The sequence below is a fragment of the Podarcis pityusensis genome (assembly GCF_964106645.2).
Source record: "Podarcis pityusensis genome assembly, chromosome: 4".
Taxonomy (NCBI): Eukaryota; Metazoa; Chordata; class Lepidosauria; order Squamata; family Lacertidae; genus Podarcis; species Podarcis pityusensis.
The window spans coordinates 19,942,843-19,967,234 of NC_138027.1; the positions used below are offsets into that span (position 1 = coordinate 19,942,843).

The following is a 24,392-nucleotide window of genomic DNA, read 5'->3' on the forward strand; positions in this document are numbered from 1 at the left end:
GCAGATTGCTGCTGGAATGTGGATAACTGAATTTAAGACTGGAAAAAATGAGAAGAAAACTGAGAGAACTGGAACTGACAGATCCTTCCATTCCTATCATCAATTACTCTTCTTTTACCAGTTAAAACTATGGAAATTATTGTATTGCTGTTATTCCCTCCATTTAAAAAGCCCCTCTGTGGAAGCAACAATCGCTGATCTTGAAATCAAGAGGCATGGTTGTTAGAGTATAATGAGACAGTTGAAATGTTGCTTGATGCAGGAAATTAGACAGTTGGAAAACTAATGAAAGACAGATACTTTGGCAAAGACAGCTTTCAGGATTTGGGGAGCATTCAAGCAACATTTGCCTTTTACAAAATAGCACTATCTTTTTGAAGAAAAGAAAAAATCACACCCAGAAATTATATCCCCACAGATTGATGTCTCCTTTATTTAGAAAACTGTTTGCGTGGCTGTTTTTCCAGACAACATTTTGCTCTGTTCCAAGAGCCCAATTTTCTTCCAAGTTAGAGAATGAAAAGTTAGGCTCCAAACCCATGCCTCTGCAATAACTCAAGGATAAAACAACATTTCTTGGTGAGCAGCTAAAATATAATTGATCACACCATCCAATATATTATTTCCGTCTTTTTTCTAGGCTAGCATGGCTTTCTTTAAAAAGCTTTGATTTCTGCTATCAGACTTGGAAAAGCTTGTCACCCATAAAGATAGTTTGTAGAAATACGTATGTAAATTTAATTGCTTTCCTATGTCATGAAGACCATTCAACATATGTGGGGATCTTCATTGGTCTTCTGCTGAAATTATAGTGCATTTTACCTAATAGGTAATTGGGGGAAATGATCTCAGAATACTTAGAGATTACACTTTATCTATGCTGTTGAGTACTTAGTGCCCTCTAAATGATGTGATCTATAAGAAGAGTTTGGATTTGATAACCCGCTTTATCACTACCCGAAGGAGTCTCAAAGCCGCTAACATTCTCCTTTCCCTTCCTCCCCCACAACAAACACTCTGTGAGGTGAGTGAGGCTGAGAGACCTCAGAGAAGTATGACTAGCCCAAGGTCACTCAGCAGCTGCAGGTGGAGGAGCGGAGACACGAACCCGGTTCCCCAGATTACGAGTCTACCGCTCTTAACCACTACACCACACTGGCTCTCACTTAACATCCTTGTTAATCCTTGATTTAGGAACTGACCTGGACCCTGCAATCATCATTAGAGGCCCTTCTTTGCCTGCCTCCTCCACAAATGCTCTGGAGGTGGCAACATGGGAATGGCCTTTTCTGCAGTGGCTCCCTGTTTGTGGAATGCCCTCCCCAGGGAGGCTCGCCTGGCACGTTCATTACATATTTTTAGGCACTAGGCAAAAACATTCCTCTTCTCCCAAGCCTTTTTGCTGATTAAGCAATTCATGGCTTTTTAAAGTTGCAGGGGGATATTGTTTTGGTGTTATGTATTTTTGTGTTTTTATATTGTAAACTGCTCTGTGATCCTCAGGTGAAGGGTGGTAAAGAAATTGAATAAATAATAATTAATTACCATCTAGTCTAATGCAGAAATCACAGCTAAGGATAAGTCAAGCCACCAACAATCTCTCTCCTCCAAATGTTTTTTCAGATCTGATCTATGGCAAATAATGTATCTATATATTTTGGTATACTGCTTAGAAGTTGTTGGTTGCTTTTTTAAAAAAAACACAACCCAATCAAGCGTTGTATAAATTTTGTATAAATAAATATTCATATTTTAACTCTGCCTTTCTGCTAGTGAGTTCAGGATCTGCCCTGTTTATCCTCAAAACCACCCTGTGGAGTAGGTCAGGCTGAAAGATAGTGACAGGTCCCAAATCAGCAATAAACTTTGGGTAGTGGTACCTCGGGTTACAGACACTTCAGGTTACAAATACTTCAGGTTACAGACTCTGCTAACCCAGAAATAGTACCTCAGGTTAAGAACTTTGCTTCAGGATGAGAACAGAAATTGCGTGGCGGCAGTGGGAGGCCCCATTAGCTAAAGTGGTACCTCAGGTTAAGAACAGTTTCAGGTTAAGAACGGACCTCCGGAATGAATTAAGTTCTTAACCTGAGGTACCACTGTACATCTAAACTGTTGGTGTTTAGCGGGATTCAGGCACATACAGTACTAGGAAATGTTGGTTTGTATCAAGACATTCTGTGCCATCACAAATCCACTTTTTAAGAAAGCAACAGACATTTTGTGGTTAGGCAAGAGATGGTGCAATGCATTGAAAACTGTGGGAAGAAGCAGTGATTAACAGGAAATGTACCAACACCCTCAAGTAATTCAGGCTGCATGTTCATTGCCACATAATGTCCCTGCAAAAGTAATCAGAGCAAATGCTCAATGAAGTCTGGATATAATCTTACCTCTGCATAAGTTTTGTGTAAGCAAATCAAGGTGAATGTTAAATTGATTGGTTATCTGCAGGAGCCCTTTGTGGCTGAAGGGAGATTTGAACTCGGGTCACCCTGGGTACAGCATCCCCATTACTGGACCACACAAGGACTATACAAACTCAGCTTCCTCCAGACTTCATCATCAGTCATTAAAACCAAAAATGAGAGTGACAAATTTCTGCGAGTATCCTGATTTATTTCATCACCTTTCCTCTGAGCAATAACGAGAGGAAAGGATGCCTGGGAACAGCCATGACAACATTGTGTTTAAATTTCCGGGACCAAGCAGAAGTAGATGATTATGTATGTTCGTATCATGGCCTTGAATGCCCTCCATTTCCCCAAAAAGCTCTTTAAATCCCCTCTTCGTTCAGTGACACTTTATGAATCAATAAAAATAGGTCTACGTGCATTGGAACACATCCCTCTGTTGCTCTCTGACTCAACAAAAAATCCCCCCCAACTATATGCAAGGGGAGGGGAGAGAACTTTGTAAAACCCAGGGGCCAATTTTCCTTCTGTGCAACCTTCTTGGGGCCACCTGCCAGTAGAGCAGGGTTTCCCAAACATGGGGTCTCCAGCAGGTTTTGGACTACAATTCCCATAACCCCTGACCCCTGGTCCTGCTAGCTAGGGATGATGGGAGTTGTAGTCCAACAACAGCTGGAGACCCAAGTTTGGGAAAGCCTGCAGTAGAGACAAAAGTGAGCAGAGCAAAGATTGTAAATTCACATAGCCCTTTCGATCCTTCATCCATGCAAGCAAGAGACTTGAGCAGAGCTCATCAGCAAATACCAGCCAGGAAGAAATGCTCACGGAAGGTGCCAAGTGAGGGGTGTGGCCTGGGGTGTGGGTGTGGCTTCACTTGAGCTCCAAGAGACAGATAGTGCATACCCCTCAACTGTTCTGCTTTAAGCCAAGAGTGGCTGGGGCAACCCAGTCAGATGGGTGCCATATAAATACATGATGCTGATAATAATAATAAAAATAAATAATATATTTTTTTAAATTTATACCCAACCCTTCCTGGTTCAGAAATCCTGGTTCAGAAAACTGGGCTCAGGGTGACTAACAACAAATTTAAAACACTTAATTGATGCTACGAAAAAACAGCATAAAATACGGTATAAAATGTGAATAACAATAAAATCAAAAATCAATTTAGGGGGGAAAGCCATCCAAGAAACATTAGATGATCACCAGGGCTAGCTGGCTAAATTAGTCCTATTTGGGCCAGTAAGGAGACCAGGGGAGAATTAGCTGTGGGATCCCAGAGCAGGTAATCTTCATAAAAAGATGAGGGGGAGGGAAAGTAGGGGAATAAAAGATCAGGCTAAGTTCAAATTGAAAGCCAGGCGGAATAGTTCTGATGATGATGATGATGATGATGATGATGACATTCCAGAATTACAGAAGCTTCTGACTAGATCCTGGGATGCACTATTTTGGTTCCCACAAGAGCGTGCCTCACAAAGATACCTGGGGTTTTTTTTTGGGGGGGGTGCAATCTCTCACAAGTTTCTTAGCTCCGGCAGGAGTGCTGCCCCCAAAGAAGCACATCCTGATTTTCTTCTGCGGCATGTTGAGGGGGGGGGGGAATGATAGAGAGGTCTGAAAGGACGTCTTTGGCCCCAGGTCTCAGTTTCCCCACCTCGATCTACAATCTGTTAATCACACAAGGAAGTGTTTTTCATTTTCCAGAAAACATTTTTGCCCCACATGCCCCTAAGCAGGCCTCTTTCTCCCTAGAGATCTGGAAGTTGTAAAGTAAGTGCAGTTACACTAAACGTCACTGGTGTTATTAGAACTACATAAGACGTTCCAAAGCCATGTGTTCTTTTCTAGCCAACAATCTCGGAGTGCACATCTGCACCCACAACAGAACATCACAGTTTGGAAAAATCATTTTCCCAACAGGCAACAGAGTAAGCACTCCTCTCCTAACCCTTGCTTCCGCAGAGTGCTATATTCTTATTTAACCCTACACTGTATTCCTGTTTTGCACGAGCTTTGCCATGATTCCGATTTTAACAGTTACTCTGTAAATGACTATGGAGGCCAATTCTAGATCCACGCATCCTTCCACAGTGGGGACATAGGTTTCCGGGCAGGAGTTGATCACTGTGAGGGTTTGCCAAGCGTGCCTTCCTCTTAGTACATTTCTCCATTTCGTCCTGAGTTCGAGCGTCTTCAAAGTCTGTGACACCTTTTGTAGAGGTTGTTCTCCAACTGGAGCACTTGCAGGCCAGTGTTTCCCAGTTGTCAGTGTTTATACTACCTTTAAAGACCTTGAGAGAGCCTTTAAACCTCATTTGTTGACCACCAGCATTACGCTTTCCATTTTGAAATTTGGAACAGAGTAATTGCTTTGGGAGACGATAATCAGGTATCTGAACCACAAGACCAGTCCAACAAAGTTGATGTTGAAGAATCATTGCTTTGACACTGGTGATCTTTGCTTTTTCCAGTACAGTACCTTCTTCCAGTGTAGTACCTTTCTTATGTATGATGTTCTGGATTGACTTAAGCCAAAGTTCCCAGTTATGTCTGATCTGTGGAACTCTGCCTTAATATTGGCTAAGAAAGTAAGCCAGGGCCATGTCTTGACTTATTTTCCTAGTTTGTTAACCGCAGTTCCCCATGCCAGGTTCTTGGCATGGAATCCAGCACATGGTGGGAGGGAAATTCTGAGGAAGGAGGGGGAATGGGAGCAACTCTGCCCTAATGTTTAAGGTTTCATAAATCATGGCTTATGAAGTCTTGAACCACCATCCGCAACAGGTCAATATATAAGCCCTTTGTGCTTTTGTAAAGCATGAACAGACAGCACGGGACGGATGAACTGAAATATGTGCTATTTATCTTAGGAGGCATTAACACATCATTGTGACATATCCCAGACTTGTGGGGAAGTCCAGTGCTAGCGTCCATTGGAAAAATCAGTTCAGGCTGAGGCTGGATTTTAAAAGATATTAAACTGGGAGAAAATGAAGCATTCATTATTGGATAAGGCATTGTAGGATGATGAGCTTTTCTCAAAAGCAACTGCGGCTGGGAGCAGACAATAGGAGTTGCTTTTCCATTTCCAGAGATTTCTAGAGACACATTTGGCTGACTATGGTTCAAAACAAAAGGCTGGACTAGGTAGATCCTTGGTCCTATTCAGGCAAGGGCAAACCTTATGTTCTCATGGGCGCAAGAAGAGCAGAGACAAGCAGTCTTCCCTCGCTAAGATGAGCATCATTTCTACATCCCAGTGCTAATCCTGCCACACAGCTAAATGTGCTTCACAATGCACCATCACAAGCAAAGCTGGAGGTTTACATTGGAATATATTTGGCCTGATCCAGCTCCTTGGAAGAAAGCTAGCGTAGAAATGTAATAATAATGTGTGAGCGTCAGCCCATAGTTAAACTACAGAACTCACTTCCCAATGATGCCAACCAACTTGAACGACAAATCAGATGCTAGGTCTGTTGGCGGACCAACTCTGCATTACAAAGATGTCTGCAAATGTGGCATGAAGGCTGGCAACACCGACCATGTGGGAATCCCTTGCAGATGACCACAGTGCCTGGAGATAGACAGTCGGGTTTTGTGTCCACAGCAGTGACCAGAGGAGGAATGACCACTGAGAGGAGCACAGTGAGAAGAAACACCATGGTGCATCTGCAGCAGCACAACTTCATCTGCCCCAGCTGCAACAAAACATGTCTCTCCCGCATTGGTCTCTCCAGCCACAGCAGGCGCTGCAACCTTCCCACAGTTTGAATTCAGCCCCAAAGCTGCACTCCTCCATTGTCTCCTGAGAAAGACGGGTGCCAACCATGCAGACCAGTAATATCCAAGGCAACACGATGACCAAGTACAACAATGCAATGTCAATATAAACTCTTTATATAAGCTATACAGAACATTGAACAGTATGGAATATATGAAATGCACTCTCTGCAAAACCTAACAAACAGAAATCTTATAAATCTCCGAAAGTCACAAAATATGCACTCTTGATGGATTCATGTGTACAGTTTATAATACTTTGAGTTATTGTAAGTTACCATGCATATGCAGGTCATTGTTTCAATAATTCATTTGCAGTTTATGAAGCATTCCTGTATCCTTCTGCTGTGCTGAAGAAGAATTCCACAAAACAGTGGGTATATCCGGAATCACTGTTCACTACGTCTGTTTGCGGACTACTTTGGCAGCGTTGGACGTCATAAAAAAAAAAGCTTTACGGCTTGTTTCCACCAGATAAGAATCTGACCCATTGCTTCTTTCAGAGACTTGCACAGTCTACAAAGACTTTCAGAGACTTATAAGACTTTCATTTGGTTCTATGTTTTCAAGAGAATCCATCAAGAGTGCATATTTTGTGACTTTCAGAGATTTATAAGATTTCTGTTTATTTGGTTTTGCAGAGAGTGCATTTCATATATTTCATACTGTTCAATGTTCTGTATAGATTATATAAAGAGTTTATATTGACATCGGATTGTTGTACTTGGTCATTGTGTTGCCTTGGATATTACTGATAATTGTTTGCAACGCAGGGGTTTAATTGTTTGGTTAACCATGCAGACCAGGCTATCAAAGGCCACTAGCCATGATGGCTATGCTCTGCCTTCACAGTTGGAGGCAGTGATGTTGGCATCTGTCTGTCTCTGGCTTCTGAATACCCGTTGTTTGAAAGTGCAGGAGGGGAGATGGCTCTTGAGCTCACGTTCCGCTTGCAGGTTTCCAACAGGCATCTGGTTGGCCACCATGATAACAGGATGCTGGTCTAGATGGGCATGATCCAGGAGTGTTTTTCCTTTGCTCTTTTTTCCCCCTCAATAGAAAAGGGTTATTTAATATAATTTGTTGTAGTAAACCTTGGGTAAAGTAAAGGTAAAGGTACCCCTGCCCGTACGGGCCAGTCATATCCGACTCTAGGGTTGTGCGCCCATCTCACTTAAGAGGCCAGGGGCCAGCGCTGTCCACAGACACTTCCGGGTCACGTGGCCAGCGTGACAAGCTGCACCTGGCGAGCCAGCGCAGCACACGGAATGCTGTTTACCTTCCCGCTAGTAAGCGGTCCCTATTTATCTACTTGCACCCGGGGGTGCTTTCGAACTGCTAGGTTGGCAGGCGCTGGGACCGAGCAACAGGAGCGCACCCCGCCGTGGGGATTCGAACCGCCGACCTGATGATTGGCAAGTCCTAGGCGCTGAGGTTTTACCCACAGCGCCACCTGCGTCCCACAAACCTTGGGTACCTTTGTGCAAAGAAATGATTCATTATGCTTCCAAACGAATCACACCAATGATTCTATTTTTAGGAAAGTGATTAATTGGGTACTTTCTTTTTTAAAACAAGGCACTATGGTTTTTGCTGTTCATCCTAAGAGTAATCACACCTTTACACTGAGACAGTATTGCCCGTGGGCAAAGAATACACCACTGAGTTATTCTACAAACTCTTATCAACATAATTAATCTGCTGTAGTCAGAAAAAAATAAAACACCCAACCATCTTCTGACATGTTACACACCGTGTACACATCACTGACTTGCATCCAGACATGGCATCATTAACTGAAAGAAGCTGGATTGTTTAGAGTACAAACATGCATATACTGTGGTACAGTGTGCATAGGAATGCATATAGTAATGAGAATAGCATCTACAAAGGCATAGTGGATTTTGAAGTAGCACAAATTCAAGATCAAAGGGAATAACAAGCTAAGAGGAAGGCACGTTTGGCAAATCCTCACGGGGATCAACTCCCACCCAGAAACCTATGTCCCCAATGTGGAAAGATGTGCGGATCCAGAATTGGCCTCCACAGTCATCTTCGGACACACCGCTCACATTGTTTTCATGGAAAACAATCTTACTTAACCACAAGTGATCACCGAGAGGGAGGGAGAGAGAGAGAGAGAGAGAGACTGAAATCCTAAATTTCATTATATTAAGGGAAATTGCTTTGCAAAAATATGAATATTAGGAGAAATTCACATAAAATGAATTTTTATGGGGACTTGCTTTTTTAAAATTTGCAAACCGATGTGGAAACATGGACAACAAAACTTAATACTGGAATAATGAGAAACGGAGAGAACCTGAAATTTTCAGACCATTTCGTTTTCTGGGAATGGATCTTGTGTCACCGGCAAACAATATTGGTTGGTATGTATGCTTTGTTTGTTTGTTTGTTTGTTTAAGCATGCTGGGGCCCAATCACAGATAAATCAAAAGTCTAGATTTCTCCATTGTTTCAATGGCCAGCTTTCATTTCTACCCCTGGGGAAAGAAAAATGGAGGACTAAAGAACTGGAAGTTGGGCAAACTGGGTGAGTCGAAAATTCAAGGACCAAACTAAGCCTCTACCATGTGTTCTCCACATGAAGATGTTCCATGCATGCAGTTAGAAATGAGGCCATGTTCGTGGCTCTTCCTCCATCATCACATGATACCGTTGGTATGTCCCTTGATTTCCATGCATTATACGAATACACCTACACAAGACATGGTGATTGCACTTAGGCACTCCTTGTGATCAGACCCTGCAGGGTCAAGGGTCATGAGAGTGTGCACTACCTAGACACTTTGACCTCCTAAGAATGCAAGAAGGAGCCCTGCTGAATCAGACCAAAGGCCCAAGTGTGAGAAATGAACTCATTATCCATACTTTAACCCACTTCGCGGCTATGTGAATCAGAGAAATGACAGAACGCAATCTGTTCTTGAGACTTTGAGGAAATAATCTTCTCATCAAAAGCTGCTCTGAGAAACAGTCAAAACATATAGTGAAATAGCCTTTTTGTAAACCACAAATTTCCTCCTTCTCTCATGAGCAGATTTTGATGGGACGTGCTATGGAGGAGATGATATGTAGCCATCTGTTTCTGAAACATTGAGGAAATAACGTTCACCCGCCTGAAATAATCTCAAAACAAATCTCTTATTTATTTAAAGCATTCATGTCACACACAATAACCAAGCAGATTAAAATATCTAATAGAGGACAGGGAATCAGAGATTTAAGGTAAATTCTGGGCTGCTGCTATAAAACTAAGGAGACAAGCTCTGAATGAATCTAGTGGCCAATGTCTTAACATGCACATTTTAATTTAGTGATTCAGGTAGGTCACTGTGTTGGTCTGACGCAGTCAGAATATATATAAAAAATTTAAAAAATGTCCAGTAGCACCTTATAGACCAACTAAGTTTGTTCTTGGTATAAGCTTTCGTGTGCATGCACACTTATCTGAAGAAGTCTGCATGCACACGAAAGCTTATACCAAGAACAAACTTAGTTGGTCTCTAAGGTGCTACTGGACAATTTTTTAAATTTAGTGGTTAAGGTTTTAATCTATATACAATGGTACCTCAGGTTACAGGTGCTTCAGGTTACAGACGCTTCAGGTTACAGACTCCACTAACCCAGAAATAGTACCTCTGGTTAAGAACTTTGCTTCAGGGTGAGAACAGAAATCATGCGGTGGCAGCATCAGGAGGCCCCTTAGCTAAAGTGGTACCTCAGGTTAAGAACAGTTAAGAACAGTTTCAGGTTAAGAACGGACCTCCAGAACAAATTAAATTCTTAACCCAAGGTACCACTGTATAGCTGTATATAGCTTTCTACGTTGCAAGATTGTGTTGCAAGGACCCATTTTGTTACACTCTTTCTTTTCCTAGGCAGCCTTGACCAACAGCATCATTCTGTATTACTTGATAAAGATTTCCAACTCCCAATAATCAGCTCCTTATAAGCTATGAAATGCTACTTTTATTTATCTCTTTCTGCGCAAGAAGCCATTTTGCAGTGGCTTCCGTCCTGCCAAAGTAACAGAGTAACGCCTGCTGCGTCTTTTCATTCCAAAAACCAAAAAATGTCGAGAGGCGATGAAAGCACATAAGACACTTGCTGTGATTGGAACCCTGCAGGGTTAGGGCTCACCCTCCAACATTCTGCATGAAAATAGGGACATCCTATGCTTTTAGAAGGGAGGCGGGTGGCGCTGTGGGTTAAATCACAGAGCCTAGGACTTGCCGATCAGAAGGTCAGCGGTTCGAATCCCCACGACGGGGTGAGCTCCTGTTGCTCGGTCCCTGCTCCTGCCAACCTAGCAGTTCAAAAGCACGTCAAAGCGCAAGTAGATAAATAGGTACCACTCCGGCGGGAAGGTAAACGGCATTTCCGTGCGCTGCTCTGGTTTGCCAGAAGCGGCTTAGTCATGCTGGCCACATGACCCGGAAACTGTATGCCGGCTCCCTTGGCCAATAAAGCGAGATGAGCGCCGCAACCCCAGAGTCGGCCATGACTGGATCTAATGGTCAGGGGTCCCTTTACCTTTATGCTTTTAGAATGAGCTGTCCCCAGAGGTCCTGGGTGCGTGGATTGCCTTTGACTTTCTCATCTAAGGCCCAAGTGTGAGAAATGAACTCATTATCCATACTTTAACCCATTTCACGGCTATGTGAATCAGAGAAATGACAGAACGCAATCTGTTCTTGAGACTTTGAGGAAATAATCTTCTCATCAAAAGCTGCTCTGAGAAACAGTCGAAGCATATAGTGAAATAGCCTCTTTGTAAACCACAAATTTCCTCTTTCTCTCATGAGAAATGATGGGAAGATGATACGATTCAATTTGTTTCTGACACAATACATTTAAAACTAGACTGCTATCATAGTCATGGATTCTCCCAAATAATCATGGGAGCTGTAGTTCGTTAAGGGTGCTGACTGTGCAGAGGTACAACTCCCAGTACCCTTCACAAACTACAGTTCCCAGGATTCCTTATGACGTTATATATTCATTTTCCCAGTAAGAGAGATTAAGAAGGTAACCAAGCCAGTAATAACATATGCATTTAATTGTCAGCACAAACAAACACAACTGACGAATGGAAAGTTCTGCTTGGTATAATGTTTTGTGACTCTGGCAGTATGTTGGTATTAAACATTGCTTATTAAGGAAGAATTATTATTTTCTGGATTACTTCTACTGTGGAAGTGGTCATTTCATCTCACTTGAAATTGTCAGCTGAAGTTAGGACACCTTTCTACATTATATGTCCTAGCTTTTCACCCAAGTTTATTGGGTCTGAAATAACTTGTTTATGAATATGGGGGGGGGGGGCACTAATCTCTATTCACTGCAGGAAACAGTGGGCAAAATGTTAAACTATGTTAAAAAGAACATCACACCAGATGGCCTTATTGGTTCCTTCTGGTTTTCATAATCTATGTGTCTGAAAATAACTCATGCTTTTTAATGCTTTGAGTGCATGGAAGTTTAAACATCCTGTGAGGCCCCAGCTCTTTAGGGTAACATATTCAGTTGTTTTGATAGACTCCGAAATATATGCAAAAATGACCATGTTGTAGAACAGCAACAAAAACGTAGCCCGCATATGTGGAAACAAAAAATACTTTATTCATGAATTATCAAACATCATGTGAGAAAGAAGTACATACAAACAGCTGGGCTAAATCCACATGTCCACTGATAAACAAAGAAATGGGGCCTGCAACAAAATGTTGCAGTATGGATTGCTCTTGGTTCCAGGCTACTGTTTCACATCTCAACCCAGATTTCCATTTCCCCCATTTTGTGGCTACTGAACTTGCTCAGTCTTTGTTTAGGAGGTTTCTCTCCCCTTCAACTTTCCCCCCTAAAACTTTTTTGTGCTTTTGCAGAACTTTGGGTTTATTGCATTTATTTAGTAGATCAGATAATGTACAGGCTGCTCCCCATCCAAGGATCTCCAAGTTGGTTAACGCTAACTTGTTTAAAACATCACCATTCTGCTGCATGGATGGTACTGTTCTGGCTATGTAGAGAACTGAAATTGCTATTAGTATAGATCAGCCGTCATCAACCCAGATTTTTTGGACCACAACTCCCATCAGCCCCAGCCAGCTGTCATTTATGCCAAGGTGGTGAAGGTTATATATGTGTATATGTGAACGCCAGCAGTCAACATATGGAATAAAAAAGATGAGAATATTATGCAAGCGTCAGGCACAAAGTTCACAGACTGAACATTTATGCTGCTGTCGTAAAAAAGTGGCACTTAACATAGGGGAAAGTCAGTCAGTCAAGTTTATCTGCTAAAAAACACTGGTCATCACAAAAATACAGAAAAGACAGTACTGATATACATTTCAGCACTGGGAGTCTGGGAGCCAGTGCAATTGGCCCAATACAGATATAATATCACCTTAACACACATTCGTGAGTTAGTAATATGGCCTGTGCTAACTGCAGTTTCTAAGCAGTCTTCAAAGGCAGCCCCACACAAAGCACTTTACAGTAGTCTAAACCACTTGGAAGTAACCAGAATATGGATAACGGAGGTCAAGTTAACTGGTATGCCAGCTTCCAAGTTTGAAATTTCAAGGAGAGCCCTGGTTGCATCTGTTTGGATCTCCTGCACATGTAGTCATAAAAAGTAGCTGCCTTTTGTATGCGTTATAAACATATAACCAGTTTCAGTGGACCAGTGCTAATATGGTTATTTCTGAACAGTTGTTTTCTGTATCGTCAGTGGTTTAACCTCTGCATGGAAACCAGCTGTTTGCCTTTGTGATCCGAGTAACTCTCTTGCTATTAGGGTCAAACTCATGTTGATTTGTTCCGCTGAAGAAGTAAAAGAATCCTATAAAACAAAACAGAGTCAAGTTACTATAAGTTACATGCAGCAAGGAAATATGAAAAGAAAAACATGCTGAGGTATTGGGAAACTTTGGCTAGTGCAAAAGGCAATGGCTGGGACATTCATGGGGCATAATAGTCCTGCAGAGGGTGGAGAGATGGTGAACACGAAAGGGTTAATTTCCTGCTATTGACCCTGTTTGCTGTCAAATTAACTGCTACGTCTGCATAGCACTGGGTGACAACTCAGAGCAGCCTCCTGGAAGATAATGGTCATCGATAAGCACTATCTTATAGGCACAACATTTATAGATCTGCTGCAACTTATATGCACAGCAAACCACATCATGATATAGATAAGCATTAAAATTTCATACATGTACCGTATTTTTCGCTCTATAGGACACACTTTTCCCCCTCCAAAAATGAAGGGGAAATGTGTGTGCATCCTATGGAGCGAATACAGGTTTTCGCTGAAGCCTGGAGAGTGAGAGGGGTCGGTGCTCAACGACCCCTCTCGCTCTCCAGGCTTCAGGCAGCTATCCACAAGCCTTCGGAGCGCGGCGGGAGTTCCCACCGGGCTCCGAAGGCTTGCGGATAGCAGCCTGCAGCCCGAAGCCTGGGGACGGATCCCGCTGGCTGTCTTGGCTTCTTTGCTCTTTGGGGCTGTGGGGGGGGGGAAATAATTTTTTTCCCTTTATTTCCCCCCAAAAAAACACTAGGTGCGCCCTATAGAGCGAAAAATACGGTATTTTGAAGATCCAGCCTTGGGACTTACTCATTATTATGGTGCCCTTTAGACCTTGATTAGCAACTATGGGCCTATTCTATGGTTTTTTGGGAACAGAGGAAGTTGCCTTATACAGAGTCAGAACTTTGGTCCATCCAGCTCAGTAGGGTATGAACCTCTGAATCTGGGATCTTTCGCATGCAAGACATAATACTTTTGAGTTATGGGAAACTTGACTGGCCATCAGGGTCAGGGATGTTTCAAAAAAGCATTTTAATTGTTTTTAATGTCACAGTATCTCTTGGCACCCATCAGAATCAGATAAAGGGGTACAGAGACAACCACAAGCGGTTTGGAACTTCTGGATTTGGATATAGACAGAGGAGGGAGAGTGAAGAACTTTTAGCTTAATAATAATAATAATAATAATAATAATAATAATAATACATTGGTTCTCAGTATTTTCCAGCACAATTCAAAGTGTTGGTACTGACCTTTAAAGCCCTAAACAACCTTGGCCCAGTATACCTGAAGAAGCGTCTCCACCCCCATTGTTCTGCCCAGACACTGAGATCCAGCGCCAAGGGCCTTCTAGCGGTTCCCTCACTGCGAAAAGCGAAGTTACAGGGAACCAGGCAGAGGGCCTTCTCGGCAGTGGCGCCCGCCCTGTGGAACACCCTCCCACCAGATGTCAAAGAAATAAACAACTATCTGCCTTTTAGAAGACATCTGAAGACAGACCTGTTTAGGAAAGTTGTTAATGTTTGATCTTTTACTATGTTTTTAATATCCTGTTGGAAGCCACCCAGAGTGGCTGGGGAAACCCAGCCAGATGGGCTGGGTATAAATATATTATTATTATTATTATTATTATTATTATTATTATTATTATTAAATTTGTACCCCATCCATCTGACTGGGTTGCCCAGATCTAATGGGTATATCATTGAATCAGCTTCCTACACCCCTGAATGGGGTTGCCCCTTTTAAAAAATGAATAATAAAATATGGGTACTTTGACCCAGACCATGGGAATTTCCTGTTTGTACACATCACCAGGTTCATACCAGGCTGGAATCACTTCATATGTCCTCTTGTCAGAGGCTACTTACCATTATGCTGAAAGGCAGCATCAACCTTCCCATTAACACCTGGGATGCCGTCTCTTATTTTTGTGGGTTTCTTGTCTATGGTTTGGCTAGCTTCATTGTATCTGAGTAAAAAATAATAATAATAATAAGAAGAAGAAGAAGAAGAAGAAGAAGAAGAAGGAAGGCATTTGTACACGAACAAAGCACTATTTGAGATAGCAAAGCTTTTTGTTGGGGGGGGAGGGGATTTGTGAATCCCTGAATCCAAAAAAACCACCCATCTTAGAACTGCTCCTTCCTACAGCCACGTGGGAAGAAGTCATGTGATTTCTGGCTGCCGCACTCATGCAAATCACTGCTAGAAAGCACTCTCTGTATTTGTGGGTGGGTCTCATTCAATGCTACTTCCTCCGCAGGCCATAGCTCATGAAGGCACCCCAAGGGTCTAAACCAGCTCAAATAAATGTGTGGAACTTAATCCTGGGGACACTCCGTGGGGAACATTCAATTCTGTCAATCTTCCCAAAATGAATGGGACTTGAACAATAAAAGAGAGCTATATATTTGAATCTATCATCTATATCTATCTATCATCTCTATCTATCTATCTATCTATCTATCTATCTATCTATCTATCTATCATCTATCTATCTATCATCTATCTATCTATCTATCTATCTATCTATCATCTATCTATCTATCTATCTATCTATCTATCTATCTATCTATCTATCATCTATCTATCCTCTATCTATCCATCATCTATCTATCTATCTATCTATCTATCTATCTATCTATCTATCATCTATCTATCTATCTATATCTATCATCTATCTATCATCTATCTATCTATCTATCTATCTATCTATCTATCTATCATCTATCTATCTATCTGTCATCTGTCTGTCTATCTATCTATCTATCTATCTATCTATCTATCATCTATCTATCTATCTATCTATCTATCTATCTATCTATCTATATCTATCTATCATCTGTCTATCTATCTAGCTATCATCTATCTAGCTATCTATCTATCTATCTATCTATCTATCTATCTATCTATCATCTGTCATCTAACATGCTTGATTCTGTGGTTCTTCTGGAGCTCTTTTCAAGCCAGCGACGAGTATTTACCAATCGCATCTGACACGATTTCTTACCTCCAGTATCTGTCAGATGAAAAATAGTATGTCGTTCTTTCATTGCTATTGTAAAACGCTGCATCGATTTTCTTGACGTCTTTTGGGAAGCCCAAGGTATGGATGCGCTTGGGGTAGCCAGGAAGCCTGGAGTCTCCTTTCACGGCCCAAAATTGGTTGCCTGAGATGAAGCAGGTGGGGGAACATATTTTAGCCAACGCTTCTCAGTGACAGCAATAGAAGAAAAACAACGCTGGGGACAGCACAGGAGGTGCAAAGTGATTTTTAGGGTGGGGGACAGTGCATGAGAGAGATGTGCCTTCCCTTCCAATAACTGCAATGGGGTGGGCAGATTGTGGGGAGACTGCATTAGCACCTACCCATGCACCCCTCTGGTATTGCTCATACCACTTACATATGTGGAAGAAATAGCGGGGTCGGATGCCAAAGGAGACGAGGCTACCATACCTTTAGTAGTTGTGTAGAAAAAGTAATTAGGACCAGAGGGAGATTCTGAGTCAGATTTGGTCTATACAGTGCCGGATTTACGTATAAACTGAACAAGCTATAGCTTAGGGCCCCACTCTCTTGGGCCCCCCCCCAAAAAAAAATTAAAGAAAAAAACCTGGACGTACATTTCCAAAATATAAGATAAAAACAAATAAAATAAAACCTGCATACAACAACAGTGTTTTGTGTTGTGTAGGCTCCTATGATGTAAGTAATGGGCCCCACCTGCTAGCCTGCTTCCTAAAATATCACTGGTTTGCTCGTTTCTATATATAGGGTGCCTATTAGGTCCATAAATTACCATATAGCATATATTCAACACAAAAAACAGTGACAATTTGTTGTTGACAAAGGACAGCTGGACATATAAAGGGCCCCATTACCTTCAGTAGCTTAGGGCCTCATCAAACCTAAATCTGGCCCTGATATTTCAAATATAGCTTTATAACAAAACCAAATACATTTACATATATAGAGATTTCTCTGAATCTCATGACTCCCCCCCCCCCATCCCCTCAGTGGGTCCTAATGTCAATGTTTTCAACTGTGTATTATATCATAGTCTATGTTTTATAACTATCCATATTATCCATTGTAAATTTTTTTACATTACAAGTGCAATTAAAATCCTGCTAATGTTTTCATCTGCTTACAGTGGTCTGGGCTGAAAGCTCTAAATAGTAAAAGTGTAACCGCATCGTCATTATTTTCTGCATCCTTACCTTTAAAAAGAAACGCCACATCTTTATCACTATTTTCAAAAACGGCATCAACTCCGGATGTTAAAAATGGCCAGAAAGTGGAAATTAAACTAAAGTCAAGCTGTGCATAACGGGGGTGCTTTCGCCAGAAATACCTGTAAGAAACATATACATTTATTTTAAATAATGTGTCTGGGGACACGCTATTTTTGTACTTGTACCATCTAGACAGCATGATGATGATGGCAGCTTTTTCCTGGTAAATGAGGAGAAGGGCTTAAAGAGAAGAAAGGAAAAGGAAAGGGGTTTGTGTGTGTGGCAGAAGAACCCAGTTGCCAGGGAGTAAGTCCCATTGAAATTACTTCTGAGTAGACATGTATAAGATTGTACTGTTAGGCTGCACTCCTAACAACACTAATCTGGGAGTGAGCCACATTGACTTACTTCTGAGAGACATGGCTAGGATTGAACCATGAGTCATGTTCCTGCATTGAAGGGGTTGGACGAGATGACCCTTCCGACTCAACAAATCTACGTTTAGATCTTATTTGTAATTAATGGGCCAAGTTCATTATGGCTGCCCTAAGCCCCATTCGTTTCTATGGGACTTGGGCACAGCTTACTTTGTTTGGGTGGTGGTGGTGGGGGCTTAAAGATTACTGTCTTACTTGTCTTTAAAAAACAACATTTCTCCCCGAAAGTTAGTGACAGCATCAAACGTCAAATGAGGATCACAGGCAGTTGGTATTGCAGGTTGGGTTGGCCTGGCAGGTACTCTTGGTATGTCGTCTTCCACTGGGTCCTCCTCAGGTGGGTTAGTTGTTGATCCTTAAAGATATTGAATAGTCTGAAATTAGTAGAGCACAGCCTTCTTTGTCTAAATATAAGAATACTCAATCATTTGCACAAAGAACACTTCCTTAATTATATGTTGACATTAATTTACACAGAGCATGTGTAAACAAAGTTTTTGACAAGCAGGACCAAGAAGAATGTATTTCTTTGTAACATATCATTAAGGAATGGCTTTTACATAGACTAACATAAACGTCAGTCAACTTTCATTTCCCAAATGTTACACTATTTTAGATTCTCTCTCTCTCTCGTATATGAAATTGTAAGGATGCTGTCACATTGCAGTTCGCTTAGCCACAGACAGGTGGCACCGAGAACTACAGCATGTTGAGCTGCTGGGCCAGTGGGTGGGCAGGCAGCCCAGCCAAAGAGAGAAGGGGAGGAGAGTTCTAGAAGATGGACCAGCAGGCTCAGGCAAGGTGAGAAGGAGGGGACCAGAGGATGGAGACACAAGCAGGTGGGTCTTCCATACAAACCACAGGGTTATGGTGGTGGAGTTGGTGAGGTATAAAGGGTGGGGAAAGGGATATATGGGGTTCATGCATGAAGTGAGCAGGGCACAGCCCTGAGTGTGTGTGTGTGATGCTTGCACCCCAGTGAGGTACACCTAGTCATATAATTGTTTTCTATTAGGAAACATGTAAAGATGCACCTTTTCCAGCAGGCTGAGTGAAGGGAACTGTGATTCGTAATTTATGAATAGTTTGATGATGATGCTTTTACTAGTTGTACTCAAATAATGGCTTGAAGTTTGTGTGTGTGTTTTAAGGTTATTACGTTGTCAATCATCCTGTGGCCTTTCAAAATTCCTTAATTATTTAATAAAACTGAACATAAATTACCATAGAGGAACTGAATGCCTTTGATATCGTCCTGAGAGAGAACTTCTTGAGTGAGCTGGGTGTAGCTATACACTGGGAACATCACGGCTTGGGGGTCCTGGGAATGGTAGAGCCCAAGCGAGTGGCCAAATTCATGAGCAGCAACAAAAAACAGGTTGGAACCTGAAAGGCAGAAGAGAAACGCATCACGTCACAGATTTGCATCTCCAAGGTTTAACATAAGGAAAGTCCTGCTGCATCAGGCCAAAGGCCCATCATAATCCAGCATCCTGATCTCACAGTAGCCAATCGGGTTCCTATGGGAAGCATGCAAGCAGGATCTGGTAGCAACAGCACCTACTGCAGCAATCAACACTCCTCTGTAGATTAAAATGTTAAAGTAATAAACACGGTTGCTTTTTTAAAAAACAACAACAACCCTCTAACAGTTATCATCTGTCTAAGCAAACTCTGTCTCCCAGTGTTGCTCAGAAGGTATCTTATAACAACTGAGAGCTCTTGGGGAAATACAGATTTGAATATTGTTCACTATAGTAAATTTGCATTTCTGCAAGCAGATGGCAAAAGTAAGATGTGATAAAAATCCCCCGTCCCCATGCAAACCACAGAGTTATCTATAAGCACACTGTATACAGCATAGAGGCTGACTGATTGCCTGCCTTCTGGACCTTGTTTGGTGCACAGAGATTTGAAAATAAGCCAGCGGACTCTCTCTCCTTTATGAACTTACCGTACTTAGGAGCAAATGAACATGTCTGAGTCAGCTGACACCACGTAATTCCCCCTCTAGAAGTATATGCATACTTTGGTGTTTGCAACTGGAGATAGGGATATCACACTAGATCTCCAATACGACATGGCAAATCTGTGTGGTTTTGTTTGTTTTCCATTCTTTAAAATTACCTTCCAAGCCGTTGGTCCACTTTTCGTCCTCGTCAAAATGAGCATCTCCTCCAATACCTCGGCTGGGAGCATAGGCGTGGGCAACAGTCCCGCCAGGACCATCAAAGGGATTGAAATCGCCATGTTCTAAGTACACGAGAAGAAACAGTTGGTTGCCCATTTGCTGGCCATAGCTGCTGAGCTGCACTTAGTTATTACTCAGCAATTGTGCCTTCATCCCAGAGTTTCCAATTGCAACACCATCAACACACTGATAACACCTAGCCTTGCTTTCTCCCCTTCCTTCATAAAATGCTGCTGAAGCGTCACAAAACATGAAGCAAGTTTTTACAAAACAAGAATGTGTGAAATATGCTGTAACTATTTCTAGCGTGCTAGTAAACATGTCAAAAAAGGTTATTTATGTATGTCACTACTGCGGCCCGTGTTTCGTTAGCCCATAGCTGTCAACTTACAGATTTGAAAATAAGGGACCAGCAACCTCAAAAATAAGGGATCAGCAGCCAAAATAAGGGATCAACAATTACTTTGATAAAATGCATATTTTGTTGCGTTCAAATGGCTTTAGATACCTATTAGGTCCATAAATTACCATATAGCATATATTCAACACAAAAAACTAGCAACAATTTGTTGTTGACAAAGGACAGCTGGACATAGAAAGGGCCCCATTACCTTCAGTAGCTTATTTAAGGGACATCATCAATAAGGGACAGCAGCGGGACATGGCGCTGGGATAAGGGACTGTCCCGCCAAATAAGGGATGCTTGACAGCTATGCGTTAGCCCAAAAATGGAAAACGAGCGAGGTCCCAGCTAAAGAAGAATGGCAACTTAAACTGATGGCATATGTGAAGCTTGTGGACCTAACTTATAGAATAAGAGAACAAGAAGAACTTACGTTTAAAGAAGATCGAAAAATGTTTATTGAATATATGGGAGGGATTGTGGCAGCATTAAGGTAATTCAATAGTGTAAATAAGTTTTGATGGATGTAATAATAATACTGAATGATTTCGTTTATATAAAATATGCAGGGATTTATGCTATTTAAAATGAACCACGGAAAGAGAAGAAGGGAAGTCATTGATATTTTTAGGTTGTTTAAATGAATACTCTAAATTGTAAAACAGAAAATTTAATAAAAATTATACATAAAGAAACCGACATGTAACCCATGAAACTAGATATTATATAACACTAATGCATCATGGAGCACCAGGCATCTCCAGTTTTTCCAGCCTTCTCCCTGCCCCCCAGCACTGCAAAAACAAGGTGTTGTACTTGATGTCCAATTGCTAGAAAAGCTACCCTGGAAGATTCTTCAGTTTGGGCATCACAAGTTGTCCAGAAGTACTGTTAGCAATTGGTTTAGGAGGAAGGGCCATAGCTCAGCCATAGAGCAGCTGGTTTGCATGCAGAAGCTCCCAGAATCGATCTGTGACAGCTCCCAGTAGGGCTGGGGAAAACTCCTGAAACCCTGGAGAGCGGCTGCCAGTTAGTGTAGACAGCACTGAGCTAGATGGACCAATGGTCAGACTCAGTATACGGCAGCTTCCTTTCTATATGTTCTCAGCCCAGTATACCTGAAGGAGCGTCTCCACCCCCATCGTTCAGCCTGGACACTGAGGTCCAGCTCCGAGGGCCTTCTGGCTGTTCCCTCACTGCGAGAAGTGAGGTTGCAGGGAACCAGGCAGAGGGCCTTCTCAGTAGTGGCGCCTGCCCTGTGGAATGGCCAACTATCTGACTTTCAGAAGACATCTGAAGACAGCCCTGTTTAGGGAAGTTTTTAATGTTTGATGTTCTGTCGTGTTTTTAATATTCTGTTGGAAGCCACCCAGATTGGCAGAGTATAAATTTTTATTATTATTATTGATGTCATATGCGTCCAGCGTTTCTAGGTTGCCCTTAATATATTTAATGGTTCAACCTGTTCCCGCCCCCTTTTTTTACCTCTTTCAGCAAAACTGATCATAATATCTGCATCGCCGGCTGAAACACGTTTGAATGTCAAGGGTGTAACCCGGCTCCACACTTTAAACGCTTTGGCAATCTCTTCGTACACATCGCTTGAATCCATATCTGGCGTATGGTTCACAATCCTTCGAAAAAGAAGGCAGCACAAATCAAAACAGAAGCGGGCTATCATTTCAGGCTGTGGTTAATCACTATAAAATGTGTGGATTTCACCCTTAAGACCTGATGCTGAAAGATTACCTGTAGGTCAGGTCTTTCTTCTCCCATTTGGGCTGTCCTGGAAAGAAGCCAAAATCCCCAACATCTGGGTTTCCACACCTGGGTTTCTGAATCGCCTCCAGCGTATTAGAATCCAGGTTGCCCGTCACTTGGAGCCCCATGAATTTTTGCATTTCTTTGATTTTTTTAACAAAAGGGCTGTTGGCTTTCTGTCTAAAAACTGGCTGCCCATCTGATGTGAAGTTGTAATATTTTTCCAAGTACTTCTGATAAAGAAAGAGAAATGTGCACATTTATTTATTTTTAATTAACAAATGTATAGTCTGCTTCATAGCATAAAGCCACTGGTGTGGTGTACAAGATACACAGAATGAAACACAGAAACAATAAAAACCATTTCAAGAAATGCTAGGAACAAACAGCTTCTGCAGATATAAAATTGATGTTCCATACATGATGCCAGGTGACTTTCTAATATTGGCTGCTAATTGATTGATGTGCATATTGTTCAAAAGCGCATACGTACAAAGATGTGTATACAGTCAAACCTTGGTTCCTGAACACTTCTGTTTTGGAACGTTTTGGCTCCCAAATGCCGAAAACCCAGAAGTAACTGCTCTGGTTTTCGAATGATTTTCAGAAGCTGAATGGCTTCCGGGGAGTTTTCTTTCTTTTTTCTCCATTGCCAACTGCCCCTTGATCCTCGGTTATCAAACATTTCGGAAGTCGAACAGATTACGTTCAACAACCAAGGCTTGACTGTACCGTAGTATGTGAAATTCACACTGAAATGTTAAATTTTGATGATTTTTTTTTGTTTGTTTAAATGTCATCAATTGTTGCAAAAATGTGGAGAAGGGGAATTTAAGACTGGAAAAAAATGAAAGAAAAAAATGCACTGAGAGAAATCTGAAACTGACATATTTATCCATTGCTAGGTTTTACATGCTATTTTCTTCCTGGCTCAACCACACAGATTGTTAAAACAGCCTTTGAATTATCTACATGCATATATTTGTTCCAAGCTCACCACCACTTAAGCCACCTGCCATTGTCTGACTTTACTGCAAGCAAGGTCAACTTCATTTTTGCAACATAGCAATTCTATGCAGTGAGATCAGGTAAAATTCTCAGTTCCAGTATACCTAAAAAGAAATCACGAATGCAGAAAATCCCTTATAATTCTGCAGTCTAGATTCTAAAGTATCTTATGCTGGTCTGCGACCATAATAAAGTTTGTTGTTGATTGTAAAGTAAATCCATAACGCTAAACAATAAACAACAAAGTTTTACTTACAGTAGACATATTAAAATTAATGGGGCCATGTTCATTAATTTCAGTGGGTTTGCTCTGAATAACATTTTGTTAAAGACCACCGTAAAAGACCAACAGAGTGCACAATGCATAGGATTCTGGGGAGGCCCACCTTTCTCAAAATAATGCAGACCAAACCAATAAGCTGCAAAACCAGCAATCACTTTTCATTCGAGCCTCCTTGCTATTCATGGACTAATGATTTCTATCCAGTGCTTTTTTTCCTAAAAAAAAATGTTTAGGGGTACTCTCATTTTGACTCAAGAAAATCACCATTTTATAGTTCAGATCGGGGAAAATAAATACAGTAAATGGACAAAAGTACAAAGATTCACAAAATGTTTAGGGGTATGCGTACCCCTGCGTCCCCCCAGAAAACCACCATTACCTGAACGAACTGCAAGTTTTCTTCTTCTCTTCCTTGTGAACTGACTGGCGCTGCATATGCCACGGCCAGGCACAGCAGCATAAAGCAGATGGTTTTCATTCTGAATCCAGTTGCTCCTTTACACACGTTTCCGTTTCCAAAGCTCAGTCTTTGCTCCTATTTACTATCCGTCCCTGCTTATATAGCACTTTTGGGGCTTCATAAAATAAGCTGCGTTCTGACTCAGTTAAGAATATTACCCAATCAGCAGGAGCAGAGGGCATGGAAAAAGAGAGAGTTATGTTTTGGCCTGGAGATAGTTGCTTCACTCTTCACCTTGGCAGATGTTGCAATCTTAAACAATTTTGTTTTAGGAAATGGTTGCCTACGTTTGTCCGTCAATTAGCCGCAAGGATGCTGACAGCATACTCCAGGGTGACGAATCTGTCTTCGTTTTTTATCCGAGACTTGAATAATTTTATTTCATGGGGCACAGTCAAGGTGGCTCTTGTTTATAATCCAGAAATAGGCCCACAAATTTATTTGATTCTATTCATTTCGGACCAATTCCTAGCTTGAAACGACTGGCTATTTTAAAATGATCAGATGAATCCAGACTGCTGGAACAAATGCATTTCCAGCTCAAAAGGACTGTCAAAATAACACCAAAA

At 41.7% G+C, this 24,392-nt stretch overlaps 1 protein-coding gene and 1 long non-coding RNA gene across 2 annotated transcripts; one reads left to right on the plus strand and one right to left on the minus strand.

The window, feature by feature from the left end:
• The first annotated feature begins 1,889 nt into the window (after window positions 1-1,889).
• Window positions 1,890-12,193, plus strand: LOC308475508. The gene is made up of 2 exons (XR_013985276.1): window positions 1,890-2,033; window positions 9,978-12,193. It is a non-coding gene; the product is annotated as an uncharacterized lncRNA (long non-coding RNA).
• Window positions 11,828-23,955, minus strand: LOC308475203 (stromelysin-1-like). Its single transcript, XM_081002210.1, has 10 exons — window positions 23,743-23,955; window positions 22,061-22,305; window positions 21,797-21,945; window positions 19,845-19,970; window positions 18,942-19,103; window positions 17,913-18,072; window positions 17,266-17,399; window positions 16,055-16,214; window positions 14,913-15,013; window positions 11,828-13,074 (listed from the first exon to the last, which is right to left on the minus strand). Exons 1-10 carry the CDS (start codon window positions 23,839-23,841, stop codon window positions 12,968-12,970), a joined length of 1,443 nt encoding a protein of 480 aa, XP_080858336.1. The 5' UTR covers window positions 23,842-23,955; the 3' UTR covers window positions 11,828-12,967.
• Between the last annotated feature and the right edge of the window lie 437 nt (window positions 23,956-24,392).

Bases quoted from the DNA above. Each gene is read 5' to 3' on its own strand.
- LOC308475203 (XM_081002210.1), bottom strand. From the start codon at position 23,841: ATGAAAACCATCTGCTTTATGCTGCTGTGCCTGGCCGTGGCATATGCA. The intron at 16,215-17,265 runs GTAAGGATGCAG...GCTTCATCTCAG, and splicing joins TGTGGCGTTTCTTTTTAAAG to GCAACCAATTTTGGGCCGTG. The intron at 13,075-14,912 runs GTAAGTAGCCTC...TTTGTTTTATAG, and splicing joins TGCTGCCTTTCAGCATAATG to GATTCTTTTACTTCTTCAGC.